The sequence below is a fragment of the Carcharodon carcharias genome, chromosome 6, assembly GCF_017639515.1.
Source record: "Carcharodon carcharias isolate sCarCar2 chromosome 6, sCarCar2.pri, whole genome shotgun sequence".
In the NCBI taxonomy this organism is placed as follows: Eukaryota; Metazoa; Chordata; class Chondrichthyes; order Lamniformes; family Lamnidae; genus Carcharodon; species Carcharodon carcharias.
Window position 1 is genome coordinate 107,724,367 of NC_054472.1, and position 26,250 is coordinate 107,750,616.

A 26,250-nucleotide genomic window follows, 5' to 3' on the forward strand; every position below is an offset into this window, starting at 1 on the left:
CGCAAAGATCACCCACTGACCCCAGAGGTATATAAGTTGAGGGCAGCCGTGACCTTCAACACCACTGGCATGGGTTGCTCACCCACATGTTGGCCTATCATCTGACAGATGGAAATCACTGTCTCCCTTGAGAGATAGAGCCTCCTTTGACACTGCACCTCAGACATATTGAAGTAGCTGCTTCGCCGCCTGTAAACCCTGGCAGCACGGTAGTGGCATCTTCTGCGGCCCATTCTGCCTTGCATTTCCTGTTGGCCCTGCATCTCTCCTTCCAAAGGTGGCTTCCCTGGAGGCTGAATATGGACTCCTGGCCTCCTCCCCTTCTGGCCCTCCCTTCATCCTCAGAGGAGATGCCTCCAGTGGAGAGCATAACTCCCATTTCAAGGGTAAGGGAAGGCTTCCTGACACCAGCAAGGCCCCAAGAATGATATTTACTCCAGAGTCCTGACCTGAAGCTTGTTACTCCTGTCCAAGCAGCTGTGAAGAGATTTGAAGTTGTCCTGTTCAAACAGGCAAATAGGAGTAAGTTTAAACATGAAATGGCTATCAAAGACCACTTGCGACCCGTCTTATCCTGCCAGTGGATGAGGTTTTAAAAATGTGGCCTACCCGCCTACCCGTTGCGCCCATGCGATGATCTGAAGATCACATGGGCTCCATAAGATCACCATCTATTAATGGCTCAAGGGCCTTAACTGGCATGTTAATTAATGGCAGGTGTGCATCGGTGATCGTAACGCATCCGCCCGCCAAAATATCACGATGGTGCGCAGTGACGCTGAGATGCATGCCCGTCACCGCGGGTCATTTTACCCGTCAGCATGTCGGGCCTGCTGATGTAAATATTCTGGCCAGAAAGTAGAACTAATGGTTAATCCTGGGTCAAAATTGCCACAGCATTTGCACTGGTGCGGAGGGGGAGATGCTGGGCGAATCTGTTTGTCAGTTGAAGTCAAGCTCCAAATATTCAAAAAATTTGGTAATTTGAAGAAGAATTTTTTAAATTCACGGGATGTGGGGGCTTCGCTGGCTGTGCCAGCATTTATTGCCCGTTCCTAGTTGCCCATGAGAAGGTGGTGGTGAGCTGAATTCTTGAACTACTGCAGTCCATGTGGTGTAGGTACACCCACAGTGCTGTTAGGAAGGGAGTTCTAGGATTTTGAACCAGTGACAGTGAAGGAACAGCGATATATTTCCAAGTCAGGATGATGAGTGGCTTGGAGAGGAACTTGCAGGTGGTGGTGTTCCCATCCATCTGCTGCCCTTATCCTTCTAGATGGTGGTGATTGTAGGTTTGGAAGGATCCTTGTTGAATTCCTGCAGTGCATCTTATAGATGGTATACACTGTTGCTACTATGCGTTGGTAGTAGAGGGAGTGAATGTTTGTGGACATGGTGCCAATCAAGCGGGCTGCTTTGTCCTGGATAGTGTCAAGCTTCTTGAGTGTTGTGACAGCTGCCCTCATCTAGGCAAGTGGAAAGTATTCCATCACACTCCTGACTTGTGCCTTATAGATGATGGACAGGCTTTGGGGAGTCAGGAGGTGAGTTACTCACTGCAGGATTCCTAGCCTCTGACCTACTCTTGTAGCCACAGTATTTATATGGTTAGTCCAGTTCAGTCTCTGGTCAATGGTAACCCCCCAGGATGTTGATAGGGAGATTCAGTGATGGTAATGCCATTGAACATGAAGGGTTGATGGTTTTATTCTCTCTTGTTGGAGATGGTCATTGCCTGACATTTGGGTGGCGTGAATGTTACTTGCCACGTGTCAGCCCAGGTCTTGTTGCATTTGGACATGGATTGCTTCAGTATCTGAGGAGTCGCAAATGGTGCTGAACATTGAACAATCATCAGCAAACATCCCCACCTCTGACCTTATGATGGAAGGAAGGTCATTGATGAAGCTGCTGAAGATAGTTGGGCCTTGGACACTGCCCTGAGGAACTCCTGCAGTGATGTCCTGGAGCTGAGATGACTGACCTCCAATAACCACAACTGCCTTCCTTTGTGCTAGGTATGACTCCAACAAGCGAAGAGTTTCCCCCCGCCAATTCCCATTGGCTCCAGTTTGCTAGGGCTCTTTGATGCCACACTTGCTTAAACGCTGTCTTGATGTCAAGGGCAGTCACTCTCACCTCACCTCAGGAGTTCAGCTTTTTTGTCCAAGCCTGTTTGAACCAAGCCTGTAAAGAGGTCAGAAGCTGAGTGGCCCTGGTGGAACCCAAACTGGGTATCAGTGAGCAGGTTATTGCTAAACAAGTGCCTATTGGTAGCACTGTTGATGACCCCTTCCATTACTTTACTGGTGATTGAGGGTAGGCTGGTGGGGTGGTAACTGGTTGGGTTGGGTTTGTCCTGCTTTTTGTGTACAGGACATTCCTGGGCAATTTTCCACATAGCCAGGTAGATGCCAAGTGTGGTAGCTGTACTGGAACAGCTTGACTAGGGGTACGGCAAGTTCTGGAGCACAAGTCTTCAATAATATTGCCAGAATATTGTCAACGGCCCACAGCCTTTTCAGTATCCAATGCTTTCACCCATTTCTTGATATCATGTGGAGTGAAACGAATTGGCTGAAGACTGGCATCTGTGATGCTGGGGCCTTCCGGAGTGCTGAGATGGATCATCCACTCGGCACTTTTGGCTGAAGATTGTAGAAAATTCTTCAGCCTTATATTTTGCACTGATGTGCTGGGTTCCTCAGTCATATAGACACAAAACATTAACTATGTTTCTCTCTCCACCAGTGCTGTTGGAACTGCTGAGTTTTTCCAGCAATTTCTGTTTTAGTTTTGGATGGTAATTTGAATCATCAGTATCCAAATGTTTTCTCTGATTGTGCTGACCAGATTTTCCCTTATGTTGAACCATGCATGGGTTATCAGTGGAGTAGTTTTCTTTTATTGTCATTACTTGCAACAAATGTAAGAACTTTCAGTGAATGCTTAATATGCAGGGCACAAATCCTCTCTGTCTTAATTTAGAAACTCATTCATCACTGATGTAACTATCCTTATAGTTGAAAACAACATTTCCATGTGATATAGTAGCCACTAAATTCCAAGAGCTCTTTATCTCAAAGCTACCTCCATGATAATGGTCATTAATAATGTTCACTAAATGAGCAACAGCAGGCTGCTGAGCTGATTCTCAGAAATTTACGAGTATCCAGATGGAACAATGGCACTCTGATGATAGCTATTTTTTCCCAAATAATTATTTTGGTTTCTTCTTAATATAAACATATATATATATATATATATATATATACAAAGGATCCTTTTGGGTTGTAGTTTCTTGATGATCATGTGCCTGAAACTTGACTTTGTCTCTCAAAGACTCTGAGGGCTAGATTTTACATTTGAAAATCGAGACTTGCTAGCTGTTCCAGGCATGTGATAAATCCTGCGTGATGACATCAGGTTGTGATCCCAACACCAACAAGCCGCTCTCCCATAATATGGAAGTTGGGCGGGTGCCATAATCAGCAGCCTGCTCACCATTTTTAAAAAAACCATTAACAAGCTATTAAAGCAGTCAGTGGGAGTTACATTTTTTAATTAGGAAGTGTTGCAAAGATGTATATAAAGGCTGTAAGCGGAACTATGGCTGACTCCAGCAGAACAGGGCTGGGAAACTTTGCTGGTGCTGTTAATTTTCTTTTGCATTGTAATTTAAACTGCATTAGGGCATTTCCTCAGGGAGAGAGGTAAACAGGAAGTGCAGGAAAGAAAATTGTGCACTACAGCATTTGTGCTGTACACTATCGTACCCTATGGGAATCGCCCATTCTATTGGTCTGTTCAAAATGCACTCCAGATGTTTAGATACATAAGGTGGCACTCTGCAATATGCTCCTGCTAGACTCTCACTTATGATCATTGTTTGCTGTGTGTTACACCTGGCCCTTCAGATTGGGGAAGCCCTGGCAGAGGAGGGTTTGATGGAGACAACCCCATCCTCTGACATTGAGTCTGATGATGAGGAGGGCGAACCATGCCAGCCAGCTGTCCAAGCCAGTCCACAGGAAGGTCTGGATGCCCAGGAGACACAAGATTCTCTTATGCTGAGAAGATTCTAACAACAGCTCCTTTACCCTTGGTAGGAGGGTGAGCTGTGAAGAGGATGCAGAGATGCTTCAGTGTGATTTGGATAAGCTGAGTGAGTGGGTAAATGCATGGTAGATGCAGTATAATGTGGAAAAATGTGAGGTTATCCATTTTGGTAGCAAAAACAGGAAGGCAGATTATTATCTGAATGGCTATAAATTGAGAGAGCGGAATGTGCAACGAGACCTGGGTGTCCTTGTACACCAGTTGCTGAAGGTAAGCATACAGGTGCAGCAGGCGGTAAAGAAGGCAAATGGTATGTTGGCCTTCATAGCCAGAGGATTCGAGTACAGGAACAGGGATATCTTGCTACAATTATACAGGGTCTTGGTGAGACCACACCTGGGATATTGTGTGCAGTTTTGGTCTCCTTATCTGAGGAGGGATGTACTTGCTATAGAGGGAGTGCAGCAAAGGATTGCCCAACTGATTCCTGGGATGGCAGGACTGACATATGAGGAGAGATTGAGTCAATTAGGGTTATATTCGCTGGAGTTCAGAAGAATGAGGGGGGATCTCATAGAAACCTACAAAATTCTAACAGGACTAGACAGGGTAGATGCAGGAAAGATGTTCCTGATGGTGGGGGAGTCCAGAACCCAGGGTCATAGTCTGAGGATACGGGGTAGACCATTTAGGACTGAGATGAGGAGAAATTTCTTTACCCAGAGAGTGGTAAGCCTGTGGAATTCGTTACCACAGAAAAGTAGTTGAGACCAAAACATTGTATGTTTTCAAGAAGGAGTTAGATATAGCTCTTGGGGCGAAAGGAATCAAAAGGGTATGGGAAGAAAGCGGGAGCAGGCTATTGAGTTGGATGATCAGCTATGATCTTATGAATGGCGAAGCAGGCTCGAAGGGCCGAATGGCCTACTCCTGCTCCTAGTTTCTATGCTTCTATGTTTCTATGACCCTTGTCACGTATGTTCTCCTGTTAATTCGCTCTCATGAACACCAGGACCTCGTCTTAGGGCAATGTAGAATCACCTAATAATGCTGAGCAGTGGGACCCACATGAACACCAACTCCCTTAACAGCATCTAGTCTATCTAATTCAAAACCATCACATCACACACAAATAATGCACAAATGCAGCCAGAGCGTCATGTAAAAAGAACAGTCATTTATTTACAACCCATGTGAACCCATATTTGACGATTATGTCTTTTTAATTCTCTTACAGGTCCTACAGCATGGTGCTCCCCTCTCGTTGCCAGGTCTGCTGGAGACTGGTTGCTGACGATTATGCATCCTTGTCTGTGATGACTGGTCACCTGAGGCTGTGAGGACCCCGGCGTGTGGGGAGTCTCCTGCACAATGGCAGTACACCCATCTGAAACCACGGCACTTGAAGAATCTATGTCAATGGCAGAGGCAATGGAGAAGAAGCTGTCCCCATCAGGAGCATCCGGGGAGGTACCTCCTGATGGCATCAGCAGCTGCTCAACTGCTGCCATCCTTGTGACTCCAGGTTCCTCATCCCCCTCTCGCCCTGACGGTGGGCACTGAAGCTTAGAGACAAGGCAATGGAGTGCAGGTCAGCAGACATACTCATCAGTTGGCCCTCCATTACATTTACCAGTCTCTCAATGGAGGAAGCCGTGAGTTCTGAAGAGTGGGTCATTGCAGTGCTTATGGCCTCGATGGACACATCCTATGTCCATGTCAGATGCACAACCCCTCTGGATCGCTTCCACATCTTCAAGTACCTGGCATTGCATCTGCTGCCTGATGGATGATTTCATCATCAGCCTGGGGCTCAGCCTCTAGTTCGCCTCAAGCACTCTTTCAAGTGTCTGAAAGCTGGTCTTGTGACTATGATGTGCTCTCACCATACAGTGTATATCCCTTACATCCAAGTCATACATACACACTGAGGGCGTGTAGCTGCACTGGTGCTGGGTGTGGAGTAAGGATGTGATGCTGTGCCCTCTGAGGTGTCCTGCTTCTCCTCAGAGGTTATCAATGGTCCCTCAGAACAAGTGGCTGCAGTTGCCAATATTTGTCCTGTGGGGAAACAATACAAAGAGAATGAGGGGCATCATCATTATTTGAGGTGAGTTTGGAGAGACAACTGGGAGATGGTAACCAGGGTTTGAACTTTAGGCTCTTCAACATTGAGACACACCTTCTTCCCTGAATTCTACAAGCCTCTAAATGTTACTTTGCTGCCAGCTTTCCCAGTTTCCAACCCTCTGCCACCCTACCCACTTCAGCAGCTGGAGAGAGATATGCGCCCTTGAAATCTCACCACCCCAAGGCCATCCTCCAACCTTGTCTCACCCAATGGCTTAACTCCATCCGGACCTCCTCCTCAAAAGGTGTGAGAATGGCCAGGCTTGCAGGTCTACCTCAGTCCTGGCCCTTTTGTGGGCATTATGTGCTCTCTTCTCCTGTAAATATAACAGGACATTGGAATGAATAAGTTGTGCTACAATCATACCTTCAAATGTGTGGTGTGTACTTTGTTAGCTGTAAACATTTCTCAATGCTCCTCGTCAACTAACAGTTGTTGCACTTCAAAGGCTCCTCTCTTGCCCAAACCCCCCCCTTGCCATGCAGAGTGGCATGTCTGTGTCATGTCACCTTCTACCCTTGGGCAAGACACTAGGCAATCACATAATCAAGCCACATCACACCCTTCCATAAGGGTCCATCTCTGAGAGGGTTATACACTCACCCTGGCAGACCTCAAGAGCTCATTGAGCCTTTTTTTGGCACTGTGTAAGTGAGTAAGGAGACCAAACTGTACATAGCACCGTGGGTGCAGCGGTTCAAGAAGGCAGCTCACCACCACCCTCTCAAGAGCAATTAGGAATGGGCAATTAATGCTGGCCCAGCCAGCGATGCCCGCATCCTGTGAAAGTATTAAAAAAAAATTAAAAACAAGATCTTACCTGCTGGTGCTGCAATAGTTCAATGGACCTAACAGTGTTGAAGAAACTTCTGCTGCAGCCGCCACATTCCTGTGCCAGGGGTCCTTTAAATGATTGGCCCTGACCGACTTTCAGATCATGATCTGCCCCCTTTCTCCCTGGACACCATGCCTTTCCTGCCCGATTGGGCGCGCTGCCCACCATTCTCCTCAGCATCTGGCTGGCTTCCCGACAGACGGCCGTTAATTGGCCACAAGGTGCATTATCAGGCATCTTTAAAAGGCATGGGCTGGGAATCAGTGATCCACACACATTCGGGACAGCATAAAATTCAGCCCTTAGAGTTATGAGTTACATGTTTTCACTCCTTTAATAACAACATGGTAACCCGAGTTTGCGTTTGGACCAATTTCTAAATATGAAATGAAATAAAAGTACACTGCACAAAGGAATTCCATTAATAGATGATTAATATATTCAGCCAGTTCAAGTTACAAAACTGTTTTAAAGCTATAGAGCACGTTCTTTCAGAGCATTCCAATGCAGCACAAAAATGATTGCCTTTCAATTGCTGCTCATGCTTCATCTTTTACAAAACAAAATTTTAGCAACAAGAACATAAAATGAGGCTTTATGAATATAAAGGCACAAACACTCAACATATTAGCACGATATTCTTTAATCTGCTACCTTAACAGAGGCACTAGCTCACTTAAATCATTGGCCCGAAAAAATGAGACACTCTTAAATTTGATGTGCTGTCCACTGAGACAAATTTTCTAATCCACAATTTCACTCAGCAAGGGTCTGCGCTCAGGGCTTGGCCTTATAAAATTTACCGAACACTTTGAAGTTGCTTCATTTTTACAATACCCAATGTTAGTAGCTATACTGGTTTAAGTATAACAAAATCGACTAGAATATTGTAAAAATAAATTCAAAGCAATATACAGTAATGAATACATTTCAGAACTCACACATCTTTTTCAGCCCATTAAATGCAATGAATAACGTAACATTTGAAGCACTAGTGATAGCTAAATAGGAGGTCTTATAGCGTAATGGATAGCCTCCCTGCCTCCACGCCAGAAGTTCTCAGTCTGAGACCCATTCCAGGACCTGATGGCCACAGAAAGTGCATTCATAACATTGCTATACAGGTTGATTATCAACCAGTGAATCCTTCCAATATGATTATGGCAGGAGTTAAGAGTGGGAGAGTCTCCTGGTCAGCCACACTTGATGCGAAGTGATGCCCTTCTGGCTATAGCCTCTGGTGACAGGCTGATGACTTATTCCAGGGAAAAATAAGCACAGAAACAAGCATAAGCATGAGCTTTGTCTGCCTCATGTGTCACTAGATGTGGGAATCTTCTAAGACTAAGACAGTTCAATGCCTTGAAATTTCATGGAATTATGGATGGGTTAGGCCAGTGTTTGCTTGTTGTTAAAAGACAACATCAGTGCAGTCCAGCAAGTGCTAACAAAACCTGCTTGCTCGTACCTTAAGAATTTTGCACATAATTTCATAGACTGTGTAACTCCTCACTGCTTTTGTCCAATCCAATGTAGTCACCTGAGGAAAGAAATGACCTATTTAATCATTTGGGTCATTTAGCATTATCGCAGGATGTAGACAACATAACTGGAACAAAATTCATGTTTGTGATAATCATGAGAAATAATGTTAATTTAGCTTTTTTTAAAAAAAGGAACCTTTAGACGGGACTAAAAATCAATTGGTTTATAAACCATACTGAGTGGTTTTGTAATTACAAATAAAATCTCCCATCCCTCTTATTTATAAAATATTTCCCACTTTATTTCCCCCAACATCCTTTCCTCATTCTGGCCAATTGTGTGTGTGGAAACCCTGTCTCTGCTGTTCTCTGCTAGGAACCCCAGCAGCCTGATCAAATTATTTCATCATTTGACTTCCCTCTTCTGTGAAAAGCCAACATTTTTCTGTACAGTATTTTTTCTTGACAAGATGAAGAATTGGTCATACACAACTTACTGGCAATAATTCATTCTTCTTTCTTTTAAAGGAATCACATTTCTAACTTGCCTGGTTAGCTTTTAATAGGCTTCATACTTAAGTACTGAATATTAGTAAAAAGCTGATTATTTTCATTCAGTTGTTATGCAGTTTTTGCACATTTGGAAATAAAGCACCTACCAATCATTGTTCATTTTCACCAATAAAGGTTCCCAAAGTAAAGTTAAGTCCCCTGCTGACTGCACCCCACTCCCCTACCCCCCAACTCCCACCCCCATGGAGCCATTGGTAGCTTTCTATCTTTAATGACAGCACAGTAAATCACTTTGAACAGTGTAGCTGCCTTCAGTGAGATGAAGATCTGTCTAAAGAAGGCTTTTGATCTTAAGGTAGCATTGAACCACCATAGCAATCATAGATGCAGTACTGGAGGGTTAAGCTGTCAAGGGTTCTGGCTGCGAGCAGGTTGACTGGTCAGCCTGATCACATAAGGCACTGAAGCAGTTTGCTACTGACTGGACTATAATAGTCTGCCCCGGGGAGGCAGAAAACAAAACTGGCATTCGTTGCCATCCCCTCTATTTAAAGTTAAAGGAGAAAAGTACCATTCTTTCAATGGTACAAAGGAGAATATCCTCCAAAACTTGTGAACAATGTGCACAGTTGTTTTGCCTTTGTTTTGGTGCTATAGGATTTCTTCCCCTGTCTCTCCATTACCCCAGCATTATAAATAGGAGTAGAGTCCAAAGCAGTTGCACGCTTGATCTGTATTGAAGAACAATTGAACTCTGTCTCAACCCAGGATCATGCAGTACCGAGAACTGAACTTTCACCTATAACTGGATTTCAAATAAGAACCAGGCTATTCAGATGCAAGTCTCCTAAGGCATATTTAAAGGTTCATCATGAAATCAGTTTGAATGATCTTAATGCAGCTTCCAATGAATGCATATAAAATGCTAAATTGTCCATAATTCATCTGCAATTACCATCAACTTGTCAGGCTCACTCAAGGGTAACTCAAAAGACATGGAAAAAATCATACTTATATCATAGCTGGTATTCTTCTTTTCTGAGGTTGAAATTAAAATAGAAAATGCTTGAAACATACAGTAGGCTGATCAGCATCTGTAAAAAAAAAGAAACAGGTTATGATGTTTCGGCCATAAACCCTTCTTCAGATGAAGGTTAAGATGAAGGGTAAATATCCGAAATGTCATAATCTGTTTTTCCCTTTACAGATGCTGACCAACCTGCTATGTATTTCTAGCATTGTTTCTTCAGTAACTTCAGGACATTGAGAAAACAGTCATTGAAGATTTATGTTCACTGGAAACCTACTTCAGAAAGTGAGGACTTTAATCAAATGTTGCCAATACTATCATTTCAGCCTTCCACCTGAACAACTTGAAGGCCTGGGAATGACTTCATGTCCAGTTCTGCAGCTGTCCACTCACCCATTACTCATTGCCAAAATATCTTGGCATCATTCTTGACTGTACACTGGCCGCCCAGCAATAACTCTTGAACATTGGAGCCAAGATCAATGATAGTGAATTTCCTTCGGAAACTAGTGGGTACCATCTGGGGCAGCAGAGCCAACATGCTACACACTGCTTCACTCACTCTGGTCTACCCAACAGTAGAGTACTGATGCTCAAACTGGCTCAGGAGCTGCTACACAAATGTAGTAGATACACACCTCGGGGAAACCATGAGGACTATTTCTGGGACATTGAGACCAAGACAGCTCAAGTGGCTTCCTGTGGACCTCCTGTTGTCTGCAGGGAAAACATCCTCCTCAAAGAACACCACCAGCTGACAGCTGATACAGGACATTAAAAAACCCAAAGCACTCATCTAAAATCCTGTACTGGAACACCTTCCATAGCTAACAAACTGATGACAGCCCCACCTCTAGATAGTACTCAACTGTTGGGTAGCCCCACTTCCAGGTTAGCTGCAAACATCAATGTTGTGCATTGCACTAAGACTAAGAATGTGGATTCACAGCAGGCAGCCATTATTGAACTAACTTTATTTACACCTCCCTTTCAGAGACGGCAGTGGAGATGGCAATATAACAAAATGCTCAGATCTTACAATATGCAACATTCCCTTTGCACTTAAAAAAACAATCTATACGTTAAAGTGTAAAATGATACATGTACATGATTTCCCAGAAAACAATATGACTAAACCAACATCAACAATACCTGAAAGTTTGACAGGTTGGGTTGGAAATTTGTCGTTACTGTAATCACAACTAATACACATTGACCAACAATTATAGAGTAATTTACGTCTAAAAAAAGCTTTATTTTCTTAACACTGGTATGTGTTTAACAATAATATTATAATTTGATAAGAAGTGCTGCAAAGAACAACTTATTTCTTCTTCCTTCCTACATAATTTCAATTAACCTAACTGGCTTCTTTTTCTTTTGTCTGGGTACTCTGTCTATTTCCACTTGCTTGACTCTACTCTCTCAACATCTCTGACATTGTCACCTAAACTTTGACCACCTACTCGACTTAATGGTTGATGTGTGACATTGATTGATTGTCTTATTAAAATCCTTGACTCACTTTGTTGTGCTGGTGGATTCTGTAATACCAGCAAACTTTCAGTTTCTTAGTGACTTTCATTTTCTTTCCAACCTTCACTTTGGACGATAAGAGAAATTTGGGCTATAGGAGGTTTATCATGCTCTCCCTTGGTCAGACTTCCTCTTTCAAGCAAATAATTTACCTGAAACTGACAGTCCCTCTACAATCTTCACTAGATAAGTGAATGCACCTAGTCTCTTTACAACAATTGTCCTTGAGAATGCAGTGTTGAGAATGTAATCTGTAATGGTCTCACTTGGCAAATGCTTCCTTTGATGGAACACAATTCTCAGCCAATCTCATTTTTAGTCATGCCATATTAAGAATCCAGGATCTCATTAATTTCAGAATATTCCATCGAACTGAGGTCTGTTGGTCAACATTAGTTAAAAACTACATCAGAAGCATCTGGCCCCAGTATGGTAAGGAGAACTACATACCATGCTGACTCAATGTGCACCTGGACATGATGTGCATACACAGTAATCTTTCAAATTTCTCAAACTTCCTCAAAATCAACTTTTGGAGTTCCAAAAATGTGTTCTTCATCCCTTAATTTCTCAAACAAAAAATAGAAGAAAATTCCATCCCAACCTTGTCACCATCTTTTTGTTGTGGAGTGCACTAAGTAAGACTAAGATGTGGACATACAGCAGGCAAGTATTATTGAATTTACTTTATTTACACCTCCCCAACAAAGAGGGCAGTATAACAAAATGTTCAGATTTTGCAATTTGCTACCATTACTAACATAACCGCAAACCTGGTAACTGACCTGAATGGTGAAGTCCGGGTTTCAACTTTTTGTGAAATCTCTGGGCAACCCTCACCCCCTTGAGGACAGGTCAGGGAGGAAGTGACCACTTGCTCCACAAGTGGAATGGCATATTATTCAGGAGAAAAAAGGAAGTCTGGTCTACATAAAGCTTGTATATTATTTGACGTAGGATTTTTGATACTGACAAGAGGTACAACAACTGAAGTACTTCCTTTCCCAGCATTGGTGTCCCTTACCATAACTTTAAGTTCACCAAAGATAAAAACAAATAAAAGTATATTTAGAAATAGTTAGCTCAAAAGAAATGTTTTGTGGGAGGGAAAGGTACTGATTGAGTACTATTTTAGTTTTTCCAAAGCGCAACCAATAAACCATAGCATTGGAAGCCATATCATGGCGTAGTTACCCAATATACATTTTCGATTATGAACTTTCGATCAAATCCAGATAATTTCTCGTTCATCACTCAAATTATTCCAATTTTAATTTGAGTTCTTCATGATGGAGTGGATCAATATTGTTTTTCATTTAGTAAGGCAACGTTTGTCTATATGGTGTTATTTCTGAAGATACTTAATGATCAGTACAGTGGTATTAAGGAGTAAAAGCATGAGAAATGTGAATATATGACATTCTATTTCATTTCTAATAAAGAAGAGGCTATCCTCAATGCAGCAGGGAGTAACAGGTTAAACAAGAAATAATGGTAATTATAAACAACTGAATCCATTTAACAAAAAGCATTCTTGGAATGTAAGCATCCCTACTTGCTCAGAGAAGACAGCCTTATCCTTGATCTGCTTGCAGTGACAGTGCTCCAACAGGAGGATTAGGTGGGGATCCTTCTGGATGACTACTTATAGGAACAATTAAGTAAGCATGCTAACTCGAATAACAGCATTCAATCTATCAAGTTTACTTAGCCAGTAATGCCTAGAGCCTAGCTATGGAAATATCAATATATAATGACCTATCAGTCAAAAACTGACACTAGTATCATGCCAGATTCATATTTTACCCATTGGCGTTATGTAATAATTACTACTAGCTATAGCTCATTCAGAGAATATTATTTCTAATTAATTATGTGTTGATTACAGGTAGTCTTCGCTAAGCGATAAATCGATGATTACATATCTCGATGACCCATTGTTTAATTACAGACTGTGCGAGGAATTTGAACAGAATGAAATCTGTGCACAAACTAAATCATGTTTTCAATATGGTTAAAAATGACGGATTTGGATAAGGTAGCCAAGGAAAAACTGTTCTCATTATCTGGTAGCACATGGACTCAGGGACAGGGATTTAAGGTTTCAGGCAAGAGATGCAGGGGGACTGTTTGAGTGGGAATGACTTGAAGTGTGCAGCCAAGAAAGCGATGGAAGCAGAAATGATCAATGATTTCAAAAGGAAATTGGATGCGCACTTGAAGGAAATAAGCCTGCAGGACTATAGGGATTGAGTGGGGGAGTGGGAACAACTGGATTGACCTGCAGAGATCTGACATGGACTTGATGGGCTGAATGGCCTCTTTCTGTGCCATAAATAACTCTATGACATTATGGGCCAGGTATTCATGGAGGCAGGAAGACTCTGTGGACTTTGAAAAATGGCACGAGAGACTCAGAGGTGGAATTCCTGCACTCATTTCAAATTTTTCTGAGGAAGGGAAGGGGTGCTAAGTTCAAACAGACCCAATTTTGGCTGTTGCAAAGGCCTTAATCCACAGCGAGGGAGTCACAAATTTATGGAATAAATGTAATTGCTCTTAAAGGGTGGATAAGGTCTGTTTAACTCACCTGAAATTTTAAAAATCCTTCTCTCTTTAAACTGTAAAACAAAAACTGGCTGCAGTTGCCAACGATTGTAAAAGAAAGACATTTGCTGGATTGCATTAATTAAAAGGCCAGTTGTTGTACCATCAGTTCGACCAGTTTCAATAGAGTTCTTTGTTAACATTTCCCTATGTGCTATCATTATGAATGTTTGGCTGAGTTTCAAAAAGCTACAATATCTCAGCAGTGGGCATGGAGTTCACAGTTTGACTGACAGCTTAAAGAGGTTATTAAAGAATTAGGGGTAAGAACAGAAGTTTGTTTTTATAAGAGATTAACCACTTGAGGAGATTTTAAAGATTTGGTGCTTTCATGAATGATCTTTTTCACTATCAAGTTTGTATAGTGAGAGCTGTGTTAGAGTTCCAAGGATTTTATTTTATGTCATCTCCACATGGCTGTTGAGGTTTGCCCATGATGGATAGGGGTGAATATCTATGAAGTCGCCATAGAGGGTATGAAGAGTCATGAGGGTGGGTGAGGACATGAGTTGGCGTTGAGGTTATGAGGGTCCATAGGGGTGAGCAGGGGACATGAAATGGCATTGAGTTTTCATGGAAATTATGACAGGGTGGGGTGAGGGGGTGTGAGGATTGAGGGCTAGAGAGCCCAAAATCTTCAAAAACAACTGGGCAATGTCGCAGAGAACAAAGACAGGCCTTCTAACCAGCCTGCTTTAACACGTGCTCAGTCCTATGGAGACCAATGCTCTGCTTCCAGGATTGGCGGGCCTGACTCTATCCCTTATCTGACCCCCCGACCCCACCCCCACATCTTGTGATTCAGGGTACTTTTTACCAAGGTGGGTCCAGCGAGTCTGGAAATTTCCTGATTCTTGCTATCCCCACCTCTATAACCAAAGTATGGCCCTCTATTTTTTTACAAAGAGCAGGCAAAAGGAGGATTCATAGGCAGTAACCACCACAGCAGGGGAAAAGAGGACTCAGAGGCAGTAAACACCATTTAGATGAGTGGGGGCGAGGGCGAGGAAAGAGGACCCAGAGGCAGTAACCACTATCTAGAGGAGTTCACAGGATTACAGAATCTTACAGTGCGGAAGAGGCCCTTTGGCCCATCGAGTCTGCATCGACACGTGAGAAACACCCGACCTATCTACATAATCCCACTTACCAGCACTTGGCCCAAAGTCTTGAATGTTATGATGTGCCAAGTGCTCATCCAGGTACTTTTTAAAGGATGTGGGGCCACCCGCTTCCACCACCCTCCCAGGGAGTGCATTCCAGACTGTCACTACCCTTAGGGTAAAAACGTTTTTCCTCACATCCCCCCTAAACCTCCTGCCCCTCATCTTGAGCTTATGTCCCCTCGTGACTGACCCTTCAACTAAGGAGTACAGCTGCTCCCTATCCACCCTGTCCATGCCCCTCATAATCTTGTATACCTCGATCAGGTCGCCCCTCAGTCTTCTCTGCTCCAACTAAAACAACCCAAGTCTATCCAACCTCTCATCATAACTTAAATGTTTCATCCCAGGCAACATCCTGGTGAATCTCCTCTGCACCCCCTCCAGTACAATCACATCCTTCCTATAATGTGGCGACCAGAACTGCGCACAGTACTCTAGCTGTGGCCTCACCAAGGTTCTATACAACTCCAACATGATCTCCCTACTTTTGTAATCTATGCTCGATTGATAAAGGCAAGTGTCCCATATGCCTTTTTCACCACCCCACTAACATGCCCCTCTGCCTTCAGAGATCTGTGGACAGAGATCTATAGTTAAGGGGGGGGACGATGTGGAAAGAGGATCCAGAGGCAGTAACCACCATCTAGAAGAGCTATGAGAGAAATATATGCGTAACATCACAGGAAAACAGATACATGAATATTTAGTGAATATTTTGCTAATTTATCTTCAAAACCATTGTAATTTACTACTAATTATAAGGTTTTATTAAGTAAGGTTTACTAACAGTAGTAAAGGTTATCATTAAAATATCATAAATTAACACATTATAAGGATGGCAGGGCAGGTGATGTGTTACAACTGCAGGATTTGGGATTTCCTGGGAACTGAAATGATCCAGGGCAAACATGTCTACAGTTAAGTGCCTGCAGCCTGAGGAGCTTCAGCTCAGAGTCATTGAACTGGGAGCCAAGCTGCGGATACTGCAATGCATCAGGGAGGGGGAATGTTACCTGGCTACTTTGTACCAGGATGCAGTCACACCACTTAGGTTAGAGCCTTCTGATGTGGTCAGGGGGAGCAGAGTGTCACTGCGAGTGAGGCCGGTATGGAGGGACATAAAGTAGAAATGGAGGAGCCTCAGCCTTTACAATTGTCCAATAGGTTTGATGTTCTTGCAGCCTTCATGGATGAAAGTGATGGCTGCAGGGTGGATGGGCAAACTGAACATAGTACAGGAAGCCATTCAAGCAGGGGGAGTTAATAGGAATGTAGTAGTAGTTGGGGACGACAGTATAATCAGGGGGATACTTACAGTCCTCTGTGGGCAAGAGCAGGAGCCCAGATGGCTGTGTTACATGCCCAGTGCCAGGGTTCAGGACATCTGTTCTGGACTGGACAGGAACTTACATTGGGAGGGGGAGGATCCAGTTGTTGTGGTCCACATATGTACTAACAACATAGGTAGACATAGGAAAGAGGTTCTGCTGAAGGAATATGAGCTACTTGGGGTAAATTAAAAAGCAGAACCCCAAAGATAATAATCTCTGGATTACTAACTCAGCCACAAGCAAATTGGCGTAGGGTAAATCAGATTAGAGAGTTAAATACATGGCTCAAAAATTGGTGTAGGAGAAATGAGTTGAGATTCATGGGGCACTGGCACCAGTACTGGGGAAAGTGGGAACTGTATCATTGGGATGGTCTTCACCAGAATGACGCTGGGACGAGTGTTCTGGCCAGTCGTGTGATGAGTGCAATAAAGAGGGCTTTAAAGTAAATAGTGGGGGCAAGGGATCAAGTTTGCGGAGATGTGATAAAATAAGTCGAGAAGACAAGGCAAAAGGGAAAGGGAAATGATATTCAGAGCATGGGAGAAAGGGACAGAGTGTACAAACCTAAGGGTGTACCAGCAGATAAGGATGGAGGTTACAAAAAAAGTGAAAAGACAGAACTAAAGGCTCTGCATCTGAATGCATGTAGCATTCGTAACAAAACAAATTCATTGACAGCATAAATAGAAATAAATATGAACAATCTGATAGCCATTACAGAGACATGGCTTCAAGGATGACTTGAATATTCAAGGGTACATTACATTTAGGAAGGACAGGAAACTAGGAAAAGGTGGAGGGGGTAGCTCTGTTAATTAAGGATGACATTTGGTACAATAAAGAGAGATGACCTAATTGCTGGAGATCAAGCTTTAGAGCCAGTTTGAGTAGAGATGAGAAATAATAAAGGTAAGAATACAAACAGTAACCACACTGTACGATGGGGTACATAGGTAGAAATAATGAGAGTTTGTGAGAAAGGGATGGTGATAATCATGGGTAATTTTAAATTACATACAGATTGGACAAATCAAATTGGCAAAGGTAGCTTGGAAGATGAGTTCATAGTGTGTTTTTGGGATAGTTTCTTAGAGCACCAACCAGTGAGCAGGCTATGCTAAATCTGGCAATTTGAAATAAGACAGGATTAATTACTGACCTCATAGTGAAGGAAACCCTAGGCTGCAGTGATCAAAATATGATTGAATTTCACATTCAGTTTGGGGGAGGGAGGATTGGACCTAAGACCAGTGTTCTAAACTTAGGTGAAGGCAATTTTTAAAAATTCATTTATAGGATGTGGGTGTCACTGGCTAGACCAGCATTTATTGCCCATCCCTAACTGTCCTTCAGCATAGGTAGTAGGTTGCCTTCTTGAAATACTGCAGTCTCTGTGGTGTAGGTACACCCACATTGCTGTTAGGGATGCAGTTCCAGGATTTTGACCCAGCGGCAGTGAAGGAACGGTGATATATTTCCAAGTCAGGATGGTATGTGGTTTACAGGGGAACTTACAGGTGGTGGTGTCCCATGTATCTGCTGCCCTTGTCCTTCTAGATGGTAGTGCTCATGGCATTGGAAGGTACTATCTAAGATGCCTTGGTGAGTTTCTGCAATGCATCTTGTAGATGGTACACACTGCTGCTACTGTGCGTTGGTGGTGGAGGGAATGAATGTTTGTGGATGGGGTGTCAATCAAGGAAGATGCTTTGTCCTGAATGGTGTCAAGCTTCTTGTGTGTTGTTAGAGCTGCACTCATCCAGGCAAGTGGAGAGTTTTTCTTCACACTCCTGACTTGTGTCTTGTAAATGGTGGACAGGCTTTGGGGAGACAGGAGGTCAGTTACTCACCGCAGGATTCCTAGCCTCTGACCTGCTCTTATAGCCAAAGTACTTATATGTCTAGTCCAGTTCAGGTTCTGGACAATGGTAACCCCCAGAATGTTTGTAGTGGGGTTTTCAGCGATCATAATGCCATTGAACGTCAAGAACCGATGGATAGATACTCTCTTGCTGGAGATGGTCATTGCCTGGCACTTGTGTGGCGTGAATATTACTTGCTACTTGTCAGCCCAAGCCTGGATATTGTCCAGGACTTGCTGCATTTGAATATGGACTGCTTCAGTATCAGATGAGTAGCAAATGGTGCTGAACATTGTGCAATCATCAGCCAACATCCCCACTTCTGACCTTATGATGGAAGGAAGGTCATTGATGAAGTAGCTGAAGATAGTTGGGCCTTGGACACTACCCTGAGGCACTCCTGCAGTTGATGTCCTGGGACAGTGTTGACCTCCAACACCCACAGCCATCTTCCTTTGTCCGAAGTATGACTCCAACAAGCAGAGAGTTTTCCTCCTGATTCTCATTGATTCCAGTTTTACTAGAGCTCCTTGATGCCACACTTGGTCAAGTGCTACCTTGATGTCAAGGGCAGTCACCTTCACCTCAGCTCTGCAGTTCAGCTCTTTTGTCCATGTTTGAACCAAGGCTGTAATGAGGTCAGGAGCTGAGTGGCCTGACGGAACCCAAACTGGGCATCAATGAACAGGTTATTGCTAAGTAAGTGCCACTTTATAGCACTATTGTTGACCCCTTCCATTACTTTACTGATGATTGAGAGTAGACTGATGGGCCAGGTTGGATTTGTCCTGCTTTTTGTGGACAGGACATACCTGGGCACATTGCTTGGTAGATCTCAGTGCTGTAGCTATTCTGGAACAGCTTGACTAGGGGCGCCTCAAGTTCTGGAGCACGTCTTCAGTGCTATTGCTGGAATATTGTCAGGGGCCTTAGCCTTTTCAGTATCCCGTGACTTTAGCCATTTCTTGATATCACGTGGGGTGAAACAAATTGGCTGAAGACTGGCATTTGTGATGCTGGGGACCTCCGGAGGAGGCCGAGATGAATCATCCACTCAGCACTTCTGCTTGAAGACTGTTGTGAATGTTTCAGCCTTATCTTTTGCACTGATGTGCTGGGTTCCTCCATCATTGAAGATGGGGATATTTGTGGAGCCTCCTCCTCCAGTGAGTTGTTTAATTGTCCACCACCATTCATGACAGGATGTGGCAGAACTGCAGAGCTTAGATCTGCTCTGTAGGTTGTGAAATCACTTAGCTCTGTCTATCACTTGCTGCTTATGCTGTTTGTCACACAAGTGGTCCTCTGTTGTAGCTTCACCAGATTGATGACTCATTTTTAGGTATGCCTGGTGCTGCTCCTGGCATGCTCTATTGCATTCTTCATTGAATTATGAGGCATGAAGGCAGAGTTAGCTAACGTGAACTGTAAAATTAGGTTAAGGGATAGGTCAGTAAAGAAAGCAGACATTTAAGGAAATATTTCAGAATACTCAGAAAAGATACATTCCATTGAGAAAGAAAGACTGTAAGTGAAGGACACATACTATCCATGGTGAACTAAAGAAGTAAATGATAATATAAAATTGAAAGAAAAAGTATATAATTTCATAAAGATGAGTGGCAGGTCAGATGATTGGACGTAATATAAAGAACAGCAAAGAATGGTGAAAGATTAATAAAGAGGGAGAAATTAGTGTACAAGAGAAAGCTAGCTAGACACATAAAAGCATATAGTAAGAGTTTCTACAGGTACTTAAAAAGGAAAATAGTAAGTAAAAAGAGTGTTGATCCTCTAGACAGTGAGAATGGGGAGTTAATAATGGAAAGTAAGGAAATGGTGGATGAACTGAACAAATATTTAGCATCTGCCTTCATTGTAGAGGATACAAATAACATCCCAGAAATAATTGTGAATCAGGAGCTAAAAGGGAGGGAGGAACTTTAAACATTACAGTCAGTAAGAAACTTATTAGAACTAAAAGCTGAAAAGTCCCCAGATCCTGACTTCATCCTAGGGTCTTAAAAGAGGTGGCTGCTGAGATTGTAGATGCATTGGCCTTGATTTTTCAAACTTCCCTAGACTCTGGAAAGGTTCCATCAGATTGGAAAATAGTAAATGTGGGCCCTCTATTCAAGAAAGGGAGGAGACAGAAAGTGGGAAACTACAGGCTCATTAACTTAACATCTGTCAAAGGGAAATATCTAGAATCTATCATTAAGGAGGTTATAGTAAGGCACTTAGAAAATCTCAATGCAATCAAGCAGGGTCAACATAGTTTTGTGAAGGGGAAATAATGTTTGACTAATTAGAGTTCTTTGAGGAAGTAACAAGCAATGTGGATAAAAGGGAAATCTGAATGTGCTGTACTTAGATTTCCAGAAAGTAATTGACAAGGTGCTATATCAAAGGTTACTATGCAAAATAAGAGTTCATGGTGTAGAGGGTAACATATTAGCATGGATAAAGGATTGATTAGCTAGCAGGAAATGAAGGGATAAATGGGTCTTTTTCAGCTTGGCAAGATGAGATGAATGGAGTGTCACAGAGATCAATGCTTGGGCCTCAAATATTTATAGTTCATATCAATGACTTGGATGCCAAATGTATGGTTGCTCAATTTGCTGCTAACAGAAAAATAGTTGGAAAGTAAGTTGTGAAGAGGACACAAGGAGTCTGCAAATGGATATAGATTGGTCAAGTGAGTGGGCAAAAACTTGGCAGATGAATGTAGGAAAATATTAATGTGTCCACTTTGGCAAGAAGAATAGAAAAACAACATATTATTTAAATGGAGAGAGATTGCAGAACTCTGAGGTACAGAGGGATCTGGGTGTCCTGGTAAATAAATCAAGAAAAGTTAGTATGCAGGTACAGCAAGTGATTAGGTAGGAAAATGGAATATTGCTGTTTATTTCAAGGGAAAATGGAATGTAGAAGTAGGGATGCTTTGTTCCAGTTGTACAGGGCATTGGTGAGACCACATGTGGAGCACTGAGTATAGTTTTGGTCTCCTTATATAAAAAAAAAGATATAAATACATTAGAAGCAGTTCAACACTCGACCGATACCTGGGATGGCAGGGTGGTGGCGGGGGTTTGGGGCAGTTGCTGGATGTGAGGGCGGAGATGGGTTATCTTTCGAGGAAAGGGGCCTGGGCCTGTATCCATTAGAGTTTAGAAGATTGATAAGTGATCTTATTGAAACTGAGGGGACTTGACAGGGTGGATGCTGAAAGGATGTTTCCCCTTGTAGGAGAGATTAGAACTAGGGGACACAGTTTAAAAATAAGGGGTTTCTCATTTAATATGGAGATGAGAAGAAATGTTTTTTTCTCAGAGGGTCATGAATCTTTGGAACTCTCTTCCCCAGAGAGCAATGGAGGCAGGATCAATGAATATTTTTAAGGCTGAGGTAGACAGATTCTTGACTAACAAGGGAGTCAAAGGTTATCGGGCGTAGGTGAAACATAGGGTTGAAGCCATAATCAAATCAGCCATAATCTTATTGAATGATGGAGTAGGCTCCCGGGTCTGAAGGTCAACTCCTGCTCCTAATTCATATGTATGTTCATAAAAAAAATTATGGATTGTGTATATAACAATGAATGTTGGCTACATAACAATGAATGCTTTAGCATTTGGGAAAAATTAAACAAGGGGTAAATTTTTTAGCTCGGCAGGCAGACGCGAGCCCAGCCCGCTCGAATGTAAAATGATGTGTTGATGTTGGGTGAGCATCCCAACATCAACGCGCAGTCACGCGATATTTCGTTCGGTGGGCATGGGCCTGAGTCAGCAGCGCACCCGCTGACAATTAAAAGGCCTGGTAAGGCCATTAGATTATCAGTTAAGTTGAATTTTTTTTGCTGCCCGCCGACATTTTCGCGTGCGTCGCCTCCGAGGCTTTGCATCTCATTCACTACAACAAGCGCCATACCATCTCGGCCAGGGAGATCGAAAGTGCCATCCGCCTCCTGCTGCCAGGGAGTTGGTCAAACACGCCACCTCCGAAGGCACCACGTGGTCACCAAATACACTAACTCCGTTTAGGTCGATCATTCTAAAGATTATAAAAAACACAACCTTACGGTTGGCAGGTGGGCGAAAAGGCCAAGCGACCTTTGCACTTTTTAGGAAACTTCATCCACAGGCGGGATGAGGTTTCCTAAAGCAAATAAAAATAAAATAAAAATTTTAAAACTTAATTAATAACATGTCCCTGCTCATGTGACAGAGTCACATGAGGAGACATGTTTCATTACATTTTTATTTTCTTTGATTTTCCTCTATAACTCTTCATCTCCCTGGAGGCAGCTCAGTGCCTCAAGGAGATTATGAAGTGCGCACTCGCATGCATGCACTGAGCGCTGCCGCTTGCATTTCACGCTGGGTGGGCCTTAACTGGTCCACCAGGGTGAAATTGCCTTCCGGCTCCGATCATGCATAGCAATCGGCCTCCCTCCCCCTCCCCCACCCCACTCACCCCCTCTAAGCCCACCTGACAAGGGTGAAATTCTGTCCAAGAGGCTGTTATACACTAAGGGCTAAATAAGCATTGAAGCATGACAGCAAGCTTTTATGAACAATGGCTATGAAGTACCTGTGTTAGTAAATCAAAGGAGTTCAATGGATGGGTCTACAAATGACAATATAATTGAACTTAGTTTTTCAATAGTTGTGACCATAGCAGCATGAATAGGGCCAATAATAATCGGCTAAAAATTATTAGCACAATTTCATCTTAACTTATTAAATACATTTATCTAAGAGTTAAATTTGCTTTGAATTGAAATTTCTGCTGTGCATTTTGAATTGTTCCTATTGTTCTTTATTTAAAATAAATAAAAGACAAGCTTCAATTAACATGTGCATAAGAATTAAATTTAGTCCGGACTTGCCAAAAGGTAAATAAGTTGTTCCTTCGTCAAGACTGGAGAGGATAAAACATAAAAATGGAATCTATAATATACAATTCACATTACATGACATGCATCAGAGTGATATCTCATCATAATCAATAAAATATATTCACTGCAGATTTTCAATTGCACAGTAAATTAAAAATGCTGAATAAGCCAAAACTGAACAGTATCACATACCGGAGGTGCCGTAAATTTGTATAGGCAAGAGCCTCTCACGGCTAAGTACTTTGGTGTATATAGTTTATCTTGCAATGAATCTGGTTCCCGGTCTTCTACCCAGCCCATGTAGATAATCTGACAAAAAGAAATCAACAATATTGACTAGCGTTACATTTTAATAACTCAAGGTTGCTGTTAAAATGATGTATGGAGCATTCACTTGAAAAGCATTCCATATCAACATGTTTACTTCTGCTTTATCATTTTTCTAAAGCCTTTTAGGTGTATAATTATCTTGTCCTTCAAACGAAATCACTTTTTTGGCCTCAAGGTTATACAAAGGTTTTGTAAAACCATAATTTGTGCTTAATTCACATTTTCAGCTTCTATTTTCCAAAAAAAATCAATCCTTTAGACAGTTCTTAAAACAACTTTCACTCCAGTCTCCACTTTGGCAGCAAGGATGCTTTGGAGCTGTGAAAAGATATAATATTAACCAATGCTGTGCTCTGAATCACATGCCGTGGATTTCCAGGTGCATTGGCGATGGGGTGGGGGAGGTGGGGGGGTGGGGAGGTCTGGAAAAAGGGCGCAGAAAGATACTGGAGGTGCCAATTCAAATACATTGCTGCAGCCCGAATGCAGAGATGGGCTTTGACTTTGTCTGCTTACAAGTACATTAAGTACAGGTGATCAGAAGATCACTGTAATGCTGATGCGATGTCTAGATTACCATCCCACATAAGGTAGAACCAAACAGGGAAGATGTCTTTTTCTTTTTACCTGTAGATGAGTTGCCAGTCACAGCAAATGAAATTGGTAGAACAACTCGTGGGGACACTGTACTGACAAGGGCATAAGACTATATTGCAAATGGGTAGCCGATTTAGATACTGGATTTAGAAATCAGGCCATTTTTATGTGTAAGAATGAGTTGTCAGTTGATAAAAGTCGTGTTATGTGGGGAACCAAAGATGTAATTCCTGAAAGGTACAGATCACAGTTGCAATGTGATCTTCATGATAAACATTTAGGATTGTATTTAACCAAGAGTCCAGCGAGAAGCTTTGGCAGCCAAGGTTAAATAGAAGACACGGTGAAGCAGTGTAGAGCATGGCAAACAGTAAAAAAGAAGCTGCTATCGGTACCTTTGCAACCATGGAAATGGCCAGCTAGAGTGTGTGCATAGATTTTGCAGAATTTGAATGACGACAGCTATTCATTATGATAGATAGCCATTTGAATTGGATTGGGATGTTCTCAATGAATCAAACAACTACCAAAACTGCAGATATGTTGTGTAGTTTGTTTGCTGTTTATGGGTTCCCAGAGAAAATTGTGTCTGACAATAGACCTCAGTTTTGTTCAGAAGAGTTTGCAAATTTCATGAGAATACACAGGGCATCATTCTGCTTCAAATGGAGCAGCAAAACGCCAGTGAGAACCATTAAGTGTGCTCTTGTTAAGAAAATGCTGGATACAAATTGGAAGAAACGTCAGTTTTCATTGAATCACAAACTGGTGATTTTTTTGTTTATTTACCGTAACACACCTCACACTAGTATTGGCAGAATGCCAGCTGAATTACTTCTTAGAAGACAGCCTAGAACAAGGTATCCATTGCTGAAGCCACGTTTAGCACAGTCTGTAGAAGACAAACAATCCAGGCAGAAAGAGGGTTATGATAAGGGTAGAGTGATAGAAAGAAGTCTGAAATTGAACCAGAAGGTTAAGGTGAAAGAACATCATCATAAGTGGCTGAAGTGACTATCAGTTGTGAAAATATGTGGCCCTTGCACATATTTGGTCAAGATGTTTGGTGGTGGAAAGTTAGGTATAGATATAGATCATGTTTTACCTTCAGAGGTTCATGAAGAAGGAGGAAATTGGAAGAATCGAATGAGTCTGATGAATTGGATAGTTGGAATATGAGTAGCATGCCAATAGTTGCTCCAAAACAAGTTACACATGAAACTAGCTCAGACTGAATCAGAGTCAGGCAGAAATTTCTGATGAAGTGGAAATTTCAAATCAGTCTATCAGGGAAAACTTCTCCTCAGACTCAGGTTCTTCCCCAAATTCTGAAAGTTTGGGTCAAGAAAGGAGGTGTCCTCTGAGGAATAGGAAAGCAGTGGTTAAGTTACATTTGTAAATAAACAAAAAAGAACTTTATCTAAGTTATATGGAACTCAAACATTGTGTATCTTTTTCATTGATGAGGGAGGAGTGTAATAGCACCCGTTTGAGACCATTTGAGTATGTATATATAAATCAAACTGGATTAAACAGTTTCAACAGGGTACTTAACTTACATGTGGCATACAGTCTCTTTTGTCCCACCAAGATATTACAATATCACGACTGGTGTCTAACCTGTGAGAATTGTGTTGTGCCAATGGCAGCTCAGAAATTTTTCATCCCACAGAAGAATTACACTTCCCTAAACGTTGGACTTATAGGTGTCCAATCCATCAATTATGAATAATTATCAAATTAATTAATCCAAATGCAGTAAAGGAAAAGTGCAAAAATGCAACCCATTGATGTTGGTATTTAATTGCTCCACATAGATCTGAATGACCTGTACAGTCATTTGAACTGGCCTGCCCT

The 26,250-nt window shown here is 42.3% G+C and overlaps 1 protein-coding gene across 1 annotated transcript in view; it reads right to left on the bottom strand.

The window, feature by feature from the left end:
* The window catches only part of sntg1 (syntrophin, gamma 1), a 226,029-nt gene that overhangs the window by 58,481 nt on the left and 141,298 nt on the right, over window positions 1-26,250 (bottom strand). Inside the window, exons 13-14 of the mRNA XM_041190296.1 lie at window positions 23,659-23,775; window positions 8,494-8,565 (exon numbers count right to left, since the gene is read on the bottom strand). Of these exons, the coding sequence (XP_041046230.1) occupies window positions 8,494-8,565; window positions 23,659-23,775 (189 nt within the window). The remainder of the gene's footprint in view (window positions 1-8,493; window positions 8,566-23,658; window positions 23,776-26,250) is intronic.